This window comes from Thermobia domestica, chromosome 3, assembly GCF_964235325.1.
Source record: "Thermobia domestica chromosome 3, izTheDome1.hap1.1, whole genome shotgun sequence".
NCBI lineage: Eukaryota > Metazoa > Arthropoda > Insecta > Zygentoma > Lepismatidae > Thermobia > Thermobia domestica.
Window position 1 is genome coordinate 307,276,234 of NC_137456.1, and position 14,433 is coordinate 307,290,666.

The 14,433-nt window shown below is 36.5% G+C and overlaps 1 protein-coding gene across 1 annotated transcript in view; it reads right to left on the bottom strand.

The window, feature by feature from the left end:
• Positions 1–13,862, bottom strand: part of LOC145682277 (cytochrome P450 4C1-like) — a 39,544-nt gene extending 25,682 nt beyond the window's left edge. Inside the window, exon 1 of the mRNA XM_081753856.1 lies at positions 13,677–13,862. Within this exon, the coding sequence (XP_081609982.1) occupies positions 13,677–13,862 (186 nt within the window). The remainder of the gene's footprint in view (positions 1–13,676) is intronic.
• Between the last annotated feature and the right edge of the window lie 571 nt (positions 13,863–14,433).

Here is a 14,433-nt window from a genome sequence, read left to right on the forward strand (position 1 = left end):
ATAACACCAGTGGCGATTTCAAAAGGGTAGTCCTTGGTGTTATACAACGATAAAATAGATTTGTTGGTTTACGAAAGTTCTCATGTCGTTCTCTGCACAAGACCCGCCTACTTCACACAAGCAAAAATAACTCAGTTCTTGTGTGTAATGCGTTTTACTTAAGCTATACTATATAATAGCATTGTGACTTCCTACACAACACGGCAATGCGTTTTCTTCACAAATAATGTTACTCGCATTCTATTTCACTGTCAGTAGCGTGACCAATGGATATATCGTGTGACGTATACATGTCGCAAAGTTTATACCGGTGCGAAGCACTTTACGAAATATGATGTAAAGGTTTGTCTCTTCTCACTAGTAAATGGTGCTATACGTCGCACTTTGTCTCATCTCACTTTTGTGAAAACACACTTTAACTATATATACAATCGGTATCTCCTACTCTCCCATTCTACCAGAATGTTAGTCCGGAGAAAAAAAAAAAACGAAGAAATACTGATAATAAACTAACTGTAATTGCTCATGCTACAGCACACACGCATAGAATATCAGTGTGTAACTCACGCACTATTCTTATACCCCAATCTCTGAATGGTCAGAGTTCTAATAGCTGACGGTCACACGATAACGACTTGCAGTGCTTTGATCTGCACTGTCTCGCGATTTAACAACAACTAACTCTCTGGTTGTCCCGCGTACTGTTTTATTCTTTTGCAGTTTCATTGTTTCTTTCAACTGCTGTGTTGGGCCAAACCAAAGTAGCCCGCTCCACTAGAATAGGGGTGCAGGAGCCTCCCTCACCTGCGAATTTCCAGTGACCTCATTAACTTAAAAAAAAACACACTTGTTTATGTTCTTTTCCACTTTGTCTATCACTTCAATGGCATCGTTGTATGTCACTGTGTGTGTTAAATTGCTTAATAATTAAGCTTCAGTTTAATATCTGACACACACACACACTATGTTGTATTTACACAAAATATTAATTTAAACATCAACATTGTTCAAACTATGTCACTTGACATGCTTACTTCAACACCTTGACAGCTGAAGCCATCTATCGGCGACACCAAGAAATGTTTGAACAAGTGACATTGAACATGGTGAATTATAGAAATAGATGCATTGAGGATTGTAATTTTGAATTACTTAATTACGTTAATAAAACAAATTAAATGAGTTGTGCTAAATATAAACAAATTAAAATGACTTTAAATAAGGCTGAAGTAGCCTGACACATTATAATAAACCTAGTAGAACTGATTGGAAGTTTGCTTCTCCTTTGCAGCAGTATTGCATTCTCTGCTAGATTTAAAAAAAAAAAAACTGAGGTATGTGTTAGTCTCCCTGCATACCTTCCATAACCACAAACTAGGCCTAAACTGGTTTTAGTACAAGCCAATTAGACAAAACAAAATATATATCGAACTACATATGTCTAATACTACGGGAACACCCAGAAAGTTTATTTACATAACATAACACATATTATCATTCAAATCATATCAGCGGTGCAGACGATAACTATATTTTTACAGAGACATCTATCGGATGTCATGGTACCAATACAAACAACGTTCTAGACAGCTTCCCCTCTCGATCAAGTGAACTCGTCAAGAATTTTAAAATAGTCAACATCCCTGTCTTTGAGCAAGTTCCGTTGGCAAAACGACGCTTCGAGAGTCCTAGATGCTAAAAAGGGGCGTGTTTAAAAAAAATAGCACCTCTTTGTATGCAGGTTTCTCTCATAGACTTGCTAAAAATTATATGGTTTTTCAAGCATTGTCATCGCAGGAATTGTGTCTCGGCGGTTCTAGTGTATGCTACTCCCTATAACAACACTAAGAAATTCAACTAGCAATACACTTAAGCGAAATCTGAATCTCATAGTTTCTCTATCCTTATTCAGATGGATATATTGATTTCAAAAATCTACTCAACTTGGGTGTCCAACGCTCCGTTGAGTACACCTGCTTTCTTTGAGTTTTTTTTTTTCTCTGGGAAGCTTTCTCTGCCTCTATCCATGCAAACTAGCATATCAAATACAAAATTCGCTATCTTCTTATACGTTCATATTAATTAATATCAAATTCTCATTGCTTCTCGCTTAAGTCCTGCCTTGTTGTTCCTTACTATTCATTTACATAATACAATAAACCATAAATATACATAGAAATAATTAATAACAGTTATCTGCACCCGCTGGTAATTAATTAAATCTTAAAATTCTTTATATGCAAATCCCTAATTAAACTTAAATATTATTCATAATTTCACGAAAAATTTAGATATGCAAATCATCTTATAACACAGATAATGTGACGTTCACAATTTCAGAGGCTACTGAGACCTTGCTGCATTACGAAATTGTTGCAAGCATCTTCTCCATGGTAGAGTGGAACTAATTGCTTCATTCTTTAGAGATATTAAAGGAGTATAGTATAATTGCATTTAGGAATAAACTTAACATGACTATATCGGTAAGCATGTTTTTAGTCGTTCTAGGTTATGTATAACTTGTACTATAATAGCATTTGAGAACAACGTAATTATCTTCAGTATTATGAAAAAAGAAATAGTATTGTTTACCGCAGTGGTTCTCAACCAGTATGTCGCACAATCCCCTAAGGCAGCGTTTCCCAACCGGTGTGCCGCGGCACACTGGTATGCCGCGAATGGGCCGCTGGTGTGCCGCGAGGAAATCGAAACAAATTACTAATTCTATAGGAACCAAATTGCAAGACATAGGGGAAAATATATATTTGTATTTCACATTACTACTATAAATTTACAATTTTAAGTTTCATACTGTGTTACTTTTCTGTACATTTTTAATGTTGAAAAACGAATTTATCATTGTCATGACCATTGTTGCTTCTTTATTGTTGCTGACTATCTCGTAACTTGAAATTTTAACATATCATTCAATAAATTCAACAAAGCAAACATGCATACAAATTACCTACATTTGTGTTTTTAAAGTATAGGAGATTTGTTTATTTGTTCGTTATTTAGTGACCTTCCCTTTAAGTTAAAGGTTAGATACAGTTTTCGAAAGAGAAAGTGGATTTTTAAAAACCCGAGTCCTATATTTCATTGCAATTGTTTTCTATTTTAAAATTAGAATGAAAAATAAGCATAATGATTTACCACGGGGGAAAATTGTAAATTTATAGTAGAGGTTCATAGTAATGTGAAATACAAATATATATTTTCCCCTATGTCTTGCAATTTGGTTCCTATAGAATTAGTAATTTGTTTCGATTTCCTCGCGGCACACCGGTTGGGAAACGCTGATATATATATATATATATATATATATATATATATATATATATATATATATATATATATATATAGAGAGAGAGAGAGAGAGAGAGAGAGGCCCCATATATATATAATATGGGTGTGCCGCAGGAATTCAAGTTGCACCTGTAGTGTGCCGCAAGGTGAAAAAGGTTGGGAAACGCTGCCCTAAGGTGTAGTGCAAAATTTTAAAAATTTAAAAGTCATGAAACATTTAATAATGATTAAAATCAATTTTAAATGTGACTGTACCAGTCTTCGCATCCAGCGTCAGCAACAATGCTCAGGAAAAGTCACTCATACATAGGTTTAATCTAACAGAAGCTATACTTAGCAGAGTACCTATTCTTAGCAAGAGGAGAATACCTTTCATTTTGGACATAAAGGGTTGAATTTTGATTTAAACGGTACCGGAAGTGTCACTGTTGATCTCAACTACCCCGAAAACTATTAATTCAACGCTAATGTCGGTAATTTTCGATCATTTTAAAATACCTCCCCATTCCCCTCTGCTACGTTGCACCGTCAAAATGAAATGATAAAAACCACCCCAGTCCCATAGAGGTCTGCACGAGCTCGTGCCGAACCCGCGGGCTGAACTTGGGCCTACAAAGCATATATCACTTCGGGTCCGGGCCGGGCTCGGGCAGTAAATTTTTAAATATACAACCATTTTTTCGGGTCTTTACGGGCCTAATTTTATAAATATACTATATAACGCATTTATATTGGGCCGTTCTTTCTGGAGAACTTTTAAAGTACAATTGCAAAATTAAACCTCTAATTGCTGTAAATAAAAATAACATTTTGCATTAATTATTAAGTTTCTGTAATTCGGGCTTATTTCGGGCTCATTTGATTATCACACGAGCTCAGTCCGGGCTTGGACCTAAGTGCTAAAACATATTTCGGACTCGAGTCGGGCCTCACATTGTAAATTCACGGGCCGGGCCCGGCCTTTCATGTACGTTTTTATTATGACACTGGTAAGACACAGGATGGTTCATGGGGTACAGCCCAAAAATGATGATTAATTTTTACCCTTTAATTATACAATCCAAAGGTGACACAAATATCAATCGATAAATGATACCAAGATAAACAGAACGACATTGCAAAATATAGGTCTGACAAAGGACGTAAATAGAAATCAATGCAATGTAGGTCTGGTCTTATAAAGGTTCACTCCTAACAAAGGACTAAATACAAATCAATGTAATGTAGGTCTGGTTCTATATAGGCTGACTCCTCAAAAAGGACGTAAATACAAATCAATACAATGTAGGTCTGGTCCTATATAGGCTCACTCCTGACAAAGAACGCAAATTCAAATCAATATAATGTAGGTCTGGTCCCGTATGGGCTCACTCCTGACAAAGAACGTAAATTTAAATCAATACAATGTAGGTCTAGTTCTATATAGGCTCACTCCTCAAAAAGGATGTAAATACAAATCAATGCAAGGTAGGTCTGATCCTACACAGGCTTCCTCCTGACAAAGAACGTAAATTCAAATCAATACAATGTAGGTCTGGTCCTATATAGGCTCACTCCTGACAAAGAACGTAAATTCAAATCAATACAATGTAGGTCTGGTCCTGTATGAGCTCACTCCTGACAAAGAACGTAAATTTAAATCAATACAATGTAGGTCTGGTCTTATATAGGATCACTCCTCAAAAAGGACGTAAATACAAATCAATGCAAGGTAGGTCTGATCCTACACAGGCTTCCTCCTGATAAAGGACGTAAATTCAAATCAATACAATGTAGGTCTGATCCTACACAGGCTTCCTCCTGATAAAGGACGTAAATTGAAATCAATACAATGTAGGTCTGGTTCTATATAGGCTCACTTCTGATAAAGGACGTAAATACAAATCAATATAATGTGACTCTGGTCCTATACGGCTGCACGGTGAAACTCTTTCGACTAAAGGAACGGATGATTAATGAAAGTTAATGGTCTTATGAAAGAACGGGTGGAATGATAATGTGGTAGGAAACGAGAGAATCCCGATAATATCCATCACAAATTCAATTTGATCTGGGATCAAATGAGAGACCCTCGCACTAGAGATGACCCACATAGCACGCTATGTCCCTGGGATGTCCCATTTTAATCCCAATCATCCCATTCGGTTCCCGGGATTATTGGGACAATGAGAAGACATCCCATGGACGTCCTGAAGGATTCTCATGTAGGATGTTCACGGGACGTCCCAGATGGGACAGGAGGTCGAGGGAAAACCAATAGACATCTCTTCGTGGTTCCGTTGAATATCCCGTATCCCGGGATATAAGCGGACATCTGGATCTCTCGCGGAAATCCTGTGGATGTCCCGGGAGCACATTTGGATAATCCCGGGATGTCCCGTCGTCCGTTGCGGGCTCAGTCTCGGACATCCCGTGGACGTACTTGTGCTATGTGGGGAATGCTCTACCACTGAGTCACCAAAATCAGAAATTAATATCAATTTAAGAAGTATAAAATATGATGAAATAATTTAAAAGTAAGGTTGTACCTTAACTTCTCCAGCTGAAATTTAGATAAAATGTGTGGCTTATTTTTTAATTATCACCCCCTTTTTTGTACGTAATAAGCCATTGACGAAAAAAAGACAAATCGTCTTTTAACATAAACTGATACAAGCTACTGGTTCGTTCCCCTTGAATGGTTTAAGAAAGCTATAGCTAACTTTAACACACCACACACACATGATGGCGCCTCTAGTCCTCTTCAATTAGGAATGTCAACACAGGAAATTCTGTTGCACAAACAAACAAACGGAAAAAAACACTCTGCACTAGTTCTTTTTCTTCTTCCCTTCAATTTTCAATGACGTACTGTCAATCTCCCAAGAACTAAGCAAAAGAAAGTATACGCGTTAAATGTACAGAAAGTTTTTTTTTGTTGATCTATGCTTTTATTTAATCAAGCACATATTTCTATTGCTAATAATAAATATTTGTAAAATATTGTTAACACTTAATGAAAAAAAAATCCAAAGATGAGCAGTGGCGGATCTAGCCCGGAGCCGAGGGACCTTGTGCCCCCAGCCCGTATTTATATATTCTGCGCCCCTGTGCTCTAAATAATTTGCCGCCTCCCCCTTTGCACAAACTTATGTTTCAAACAAAGAAAGAAGCCGTGATTTCGCAAATATACCAGCTCTTGTTGAGTAGCAGTTTAGGTACTACAAGTTACAACGTTCTGTCCGAAGGTAGGTGTTTGACCCGAAGGTCCCTGGGCAAGGTGAATCCATAGTAGTTTGTCATTGCCTTCGATGGGATGATGATGACATACTAAAGACGGTACCTACATCTTAAGTTGGGATCCGAACCACTTGTGTCCCCACCAGGAATCGAACCCGCGACCGCTTGATTACAAGGCAACAAGCTTAACCACTCATCCATTGCGGACACATCCTCTCAATACTGGCATGTAATTTATCCATGTAGGTTTTAATTTAATGTCCAGAGAAAATGCATTCTATTAATCCTTATCCGAGCGTTACGTCGTTTTATATTTCATTTCACTTGAACTATGATTTGAATTTCTTAAATATTTACTCTTATCATTGTAATAGTAAAATATGGAATTAAAAAAAAAAAGTAGACAGTGTTTTTGACACTGCTTATTTTGAACTTATCACACAATTAAATAATATAGTGAGTTTAGTAAAAAGCATTTTATAAAACTTTATATACAAAAATATATATATTGGTTTACATAATGATTGTGGATTCTTTCATGTTTTTAAGCTACTCGAACGAATAAGAGAACCTCTTTGCAAAAGTAGTCCTATTTGCAAATAAACTTTTCTTCTGTATGCATTTTCTTTTCTCATGTTTTAGGTTACCCACATAGTAATATTATTATTATTATTATTATTATTATTATTATTATTATTATTATTATTATTATTATTATTATTATTATTAATAATAATAATAATAATAATAATAATAATAATAATAAACTACCCAAAGTATTTGCAAAGAAACTGTTGTTTTCTCCTATGTATGCGTTTTCTTTTCTATTGAAAAAGACAGATAGGCCTATTAGTGTTGGATTCATAGTTTTCGAGGTCGCTGAGTTTAACGGTATCAGTTTTCATGGTGTTCACGTACATCCTCACCCCTTGGGGTAGAGGTGGGAGAGGATGACTTTTTTTAAAAAAAAAATAAGATAAGCTAGCTAATGAGTAACTACTGTAATTAAAGCGAATTAAACAGATTAACATATTTTCTCGTGCATGTGCGGGACTCTGCGGGTTGCTAGTTTTAAACATTACTTTATTGTGAATCTTTAAGAAATCCAAAAGTTTGCCGCCCCCTAAATTTTGCCGCCCTGTGCTCGACCACAGAATAGCACTGACCTAAATACCGGCCTGAGTGTCCCCAGTTTTTGAGTGATAAAAATAATTTAAGCTATTATTTATATATTTTTGAAAGTTTATAGTAAACTCATGATATAGCTATCATTGTCTGGGTTCTGACTGTGCCCCCCAGTTTTTACCTTCTAGATCCGCCACTGAAGATGAGATATACCAAATTGATAGATCTTATTAAGCTGAGCAAAATGATATGCATGAGTGTAAGTAAAACCTCATGCGTACTTTTCGAAAAAAATGAGAAAAATATTTGAACCTGTAAATCTAAAAATTGATTTTGTACGGGAATCATGTCACTTATTGAGGTGAAACTGACAATGAAACAAGGTCGCACCCACGAGGAGGGGGGGGGGACCACAAGATAAAATTGTAAAATACTTCCATCTGTATATTCAGAGAAAAAATATGGAACTACCTAGCAGGGCCGTGCCGTGGGGGGGGGCGAGCGGGGCGACGGCTCCGGGCGCCGAAGTAAGGGGGCGAAAAATTCGGGAGAAAAAAGGAAAATGGATAGGAAAAATTGCTTGGAATATATGTTTGGGGGCGCCGTCGTATACTCTCGCCCCGGGCGCTGATTTTCCACGGCATGGTCCTGCTACCTAGGTAGATTGCTTTCATAAGAGAAAGAGTGCAGATGAAGCGTTAAGATCAAATTTTTAAGCTACATCAATCATTTCCCTGCTAAAACAAGTATAGTTGTATTGAGAAACTGTACAAATGTATGTTGAGCTAGGAAGTTTTGAGGAGTGGATCCGGACTCGGTGGACCCCCGTGGTTACGCCCCTGAATTATGCTATGGGTAAGTGTCGGAAGTCTTATACAACGGCTTATGTCCGTCCAACCGTCTGTTCGTCTGTCGACAGGCATCGGAGCAACAACGGTAAGATCAGAGTCTCAAGAGAACATACCATCACCAGTCGCAACACTCTATTGCAAGCTGCAGTGGTTGAAATTTACTAATACTTCCGGTTTCAGTACTAATTTCCATGGAGCAAAAACAGTAAGAAATCAAGTTTTTTTTTTTTTTTTTTTTTTTTTTTGCAATCGACTTAGTGTCCCAAGAATGGGTTCCATTTTCTGATTAACCTTCTATTCAAACCGAAAAATGATAGAAATCAACCGTTTCCGGTTACAACACTGATCGCACAATGGTTAAAATGGAAATACATAGCGATAAGCAGTTTTTTTGATATGGATTCAAAACTGCAAGAATATGTTCCACTTTTGATTGTATTCTTCTATTGTAATCGGAAGGGATAGACATCAATTACCACTTTCAGTTTCGGTACTGAATTCCCCTAAAACGAATACGGTAAACGAGATATATATAAAAAAATATATTTTCAATACGGATTCGGCCTCCAAGAATAAATGAAAAATGGTAAACGAGATAGCCAGAAAAATATTTTCAATATGGATTCAACGTCCCAAGGATAAATTAAAACAGTAAGGGAGATAGCGAGAAAAGTATTTTCAATATGGATTCAACGCCCCAAGGATAAATTAAAACGGTAAACGAAATAGTCAGAAAAAATATTTTCAATATGCATTCAGCGCCCTAAGAATAAATTAAAAAAGGTAAACGAGATAGCGAAAAAAGTATTTTCAATATGGATTTAACGCTCCAAGGATAAATAAAAACGGTAAACGAGATAGCGAGAAAAGTGTTTTCAATATGGATTCAACACCCCAAGGATAAATTAAAACGGTAACCGAAATAGCGAGAAAAGTATTTTCAATATGGATTTAACGCCCCAAGGATAAATTAAAACGGTAAACGACATAGCGAGAAAAGTATTTTTAATATGGATTCAACGCCCCAAGGATAAATTAAAACGGTAAACGACATAGCGAGAAAAGTATTTTCAATATGGATAGCGACCCAAGAATAAAGTCTATCTTCACCCTTATCTCTCTATTGAAACCGGAAGTAGTAGTTCTAGCATTTCCGGTTTCAATATTAAAATCAACATAATTTGAAAGTCTACAATGTGAAAGGAATAACATATTTATGTATTCCAAAGTTTGTTGTCAATTGAAAATCAAATGAAATCTTTCAGTTTAACGTCCCACGATTATGCCCTTTAGGCTAAGGGAGACGGATGATTAAGGCAAGTGAATGATAATGGAAGAATTGGTGGAATGAAAATGTGAGAGGAAAAGAAAGTATCCCAAGAAAACTCACGGACACGATGTTGTCCACCCCATTGTTACCATTCGATCGGCAATCCACGTGCCATGCAAATTGCCTCATGATGCAGGGTTAACCGAAAAATGCGTACCTACCGAAAGTAGTACAAAACTCTTGATAAATTTTCTTCATTGTTTATCCGCGCTAGTACAAATCTTTTTTGGAAGCCAATTAATTTTAAAACCTGATACATTTAACCAGTAGCATAGGTAAGAAAGGAGGGAGATCCGAGAGTTAATCGTGCCTTCAACAAGATATAATACAAAAGCAAGCATTTACCACATTAAGTTATATATACAAAAAGTCGGGCATATTCTGAAACGTTATAAGCTTGGGTGTTTGTATGCTCTTGATGAAATTCTGTACACAGCACTGAACCTAGATTCGTTTAACTTGAATACCTACTATTCTTCCTACTGTAACGTCCGAAAGCACGACGAATAAGGCATTAATGCTCTATTGCCAGACCACACGAAAAATCGGAAAAAAGTTCCAAAACGTACTAAATTAGGATAGATATATTAGGTTAGGTTGGGTTCGGTTAAACCTTCAAAACAGGGGTGTGTAAACTTTTCCAGGAAATCGAAAAAAGGGGTATTATTTAGTTTCTCCCCCAAATCACTTGATAGTGACTCTGGCTCAAGTACCGGCTCCGGAGCTGTCAATGAGGGTGTGGATTTGCATTCCTCTGTGCAGATTCAATTTAAGAGGATTTCAATGTAAGTAAGTGATAAGAAATATTGTGCAAAAGGCACTAACCAACTTGTGCTAGGTAGTCACTAACCCGAGCGGTAGCGAGGAAAGTCGTCCGTAGAGAGCAGGCGCGTCATCGACAGTGTGTATACAGATAAAAAATGCTAGCGCGAAACGTATGATATGGCATAAAACACTTGCCTTATATATGGATTTGGGGAAGATACTAAATGCCATAAAAAAAAAGTACTGAATTAGGTTAGACCTTCAAAAGTGAGGTTTCTAAACTTTCCCAATTTCGTGTAGAAAATCGTGTACAATCGTGCAGAAATACACGTGCCATTTCTACACTGCCTTTCCCGCGACTAAAACATACCAAGTGTTTCAGTTGAGAGAGGTCTTGTTTTCTTGTAAAACGAACGGTTTTTCTAGAAATGTCAGAAGCACATATAGCAATATAGTATTATACAAGCAGAACACAGACACTGTTGTCCCTTATACTCATTTAAACATTAATTCTCATGGAAAGTGCAAACAAAGTACCACATACAAGGCAAGCCGAGCGTGTCTCTGACCGAATTCGGCCATGAAATATAGCGATCTATATTTCTTAGATGGTGGGCTACCTCTCCACCAAATCTGGTTTAGATGCGGCCAGTAGCTACATGGAAATAAAGTACCTATGACAGTGTCGGACTGGACAGGGTGATGAGGCGGAGATCTCCGCCCAGCCTCTTACGGCACCCCTTTGTCACAACAAAACAGGCTTAGTTGCATTGAAGTCAAGACAATTTTAGTTAAAATTTCCATTATTGACTTTATAACAGAGTTACTGCCGGTTTGCGTAGATTATTTAAAGGCTATAAAGCTGTCAAGTCGCTGTGCTCTTCTCGTTGGGGATGCCAGCACTGCCAGATATGTAACAACTCAGTCTGATCTAGTATTATCACAAGTGGCCTTGTGACTGTGTATGGCTCATTCTCGTTCCGTTGTTTGTCTGTTGTAATGTTATAGCATTACCGTCGAGACAACGTAAGCGGCGTGTTCTCAGGTACGAAAGTATATGTTACTTAAGGCAATAACATTGCGTGCTATTGTCTGTTGTGTTATTTATTAACGTAATTTGACTTTATTAGTCATAGATGTTTAGGTAAAAATGTTTTTTTTTTTTTAAATATAAAATATTCTTCACAATTTTAATATCAAAATTATGCGTAAATTACGTTTAGCATATCTGAAAGATATCTTCATATTCCATCTGGCTGAATTTTCAATAGTTATGAAATTATAAGCTTATTTTGGTTAAAAGTTAACAGTCGCTCTTTTGACTAGACCAGTGTATCGTCTGCATTGTACGAACGAAAAAAGTACGTAAATTTAACGTTTAAAATTAGAGCGACAGCATATTTGGATTTTATATTGAAGGTAAGGCTCAATATCCCAATATTTATTTATATTGTAATTCAAAATATTACATAAAGAGATATGTGGTGCAAAGAGAACAGAGCAGCCAGAGCAAGAAATTTACGAAACAAATGATTGAAATTCGAAACTCTAATGACAGAAACTCTTTACATAGAGCTATTTGAGTTTACAACACTAACTTCGAATTACCCATTGTCCCCAAAGGTGGACTACTTAACGGCATGGGACATGTTCAGAACACTAGCAACAAGTTTAAAGTCACTCAGAGAGAAATTTTCTCACCTGTATGGAAACATTAAAATGCTTTCGGAAAATCTTAATAGAGAATGGGATGAAAACGTACTTCATCTCAGGATGAATGCAGATTTTGCAACGAAAAGGATTCGGTGCAAAAAGCTCTTTTTGATGAAAACTGCTCTGAAGAAGATTCGTCTTTGCAAGAAGCCAAGTGGAAGAAGCTCCAAGTAGAAACCTTTTACAGAATTTGTAACACAGTTGGGGAGAGGTTTATTCCAAGTGAACATTTAATGAAAGATTGTAGCTGTTTGAATCCAAAGATATTGAAGAAATAAAGAAAAATAGATTACCAGATGGAGCCCTGAAAACATTAGCCCAAAATATAGGCATGTGTAAACAAACCCTGTCACGCGAACTCAAACATTTTGCGTTCATGACAAAGATTATTTCAATAATCTGAAGGATACTTCTACTCGTGACTTCGATATAGTTCAGCGCGCATTTATTCTGGAAATGAAGATGAATGGAGTGAAAAAACGGAAGATCAGGATCAGCTGAATCCAGCATATATTGTGAGTTTACATTCTTGTATGAGCTGATTTTGGCTCTTCCAACTAACCTGGTAACTTGTGAATGCTTATTTTCTAAGAAGCATTAAATCAAAACTGAAATCACTTTTAGGGTAAAGTCTACTAGAAAATTTAATGTTTCTTAATACTGAATGGTCCAGAATTTTCCTGTAGGTTACGATGTTATTGGAAACGAAAGATCAAAATGTTCAAGAGATCTTAAACGATTACTCATGCTGTGAAATTTAATACAGTCATTCACTTGTACCTAACTGTATTTTTCTTTGTGTTTGGATTGGGATAGCTGACTACTTCTAATTTATCCACCTTACATTCACATTTTTGTTAGCTGTAATTATATTATTATTCTGTGCTATGCAACATTTACGGTAGTTCGTACAGTTGTTTTGTGTGTAACTGTGTATCCTTAATGCTGTGAACAAATTAAAGTCATTTTAAAAGTCAAAATGTTTACATAAATTTATCCATGAGGCGCCTCTCTAAATATCCATCTCCGCCTAGCTCTGACAGCTTCAGTCCGACACTGACCTATGACATACATACACACACACAGACGCCTGGGGCCTTATTCCCTCACGGTTTGCGTGAATGCAAAGTAAAATCAGTTTTTGCTTGTGATAATGCGCATAACGATTATAATTGATTTTTTTTTTTTTGCATGTTTGCGTTGCGTTACTCTCCGCAATATTTGCAATACTCCGGGGCTAAAAAGGGAAATAGTGAATAATAGCTAATAATAATAGTAGTAGAAGTAACTAAATTATTTCCTTTAAAAGTAAAAAGTACATTTAAAAATAGATTTTCATCTCCCTCGTGACTATGCGATTAGCGTACGTGCCCTTTTGGCGTGGGAGACGCGGGTTCAATTCCTGGTTGGAACTCATCTGGTTCGGATCCAACGTTAAGCTTTAGATCCACGTCTTCTGTAGCCTCGCTGCTGAAAACGACACTAAACTCGTTATCAAAACAAACCAAAAATAGATTTTTCAGAAAAACAACTCTCAACTTCTCCTTCTGCATTATAAACCAGTGAGTGAATTCTCATCATCTCGGCCATGGACGAATTCTATAAAACCCTTGACATTCGAAGCTCAAGAGTTTGGTGTGTGACTGCACTCTCTCATTGAGAAGTACACCTTGTTCATTGAATCTGACAGGAGAACGACAACTTAGTCGAAGACAGATAGACAACCAAGCAAGTGATTCGAGTTTCTCTGAGTGAACATCTTTTCAATTTCTTCAGAAAGGGAATGTGACAGGTTAAAGGGAAATCAATCATGTCTTCTTTTCCATCAAATATTTTTTGACTCGAAAATCTGTTTGAATACATTCATTCTTATTTTGTTGATCTTTGTGATTTCATTGTCAAAATATATATTAATAAAAATAATTCTTCATGCATGCAACCAAAGCGCTTATCATAGATAAATGAACCGTTACCTGACAGCACAGCACACAATCTTAATTATTGATATTATCATATGGACCGCTTGGATGAAAAAAATAAAAAAAGAACTAATGTCTTTAGTGACTTGTATACATGGGTACCACTTTAAAACTTTTTCAACGAACTTAAAAAGTTCCTTACTGA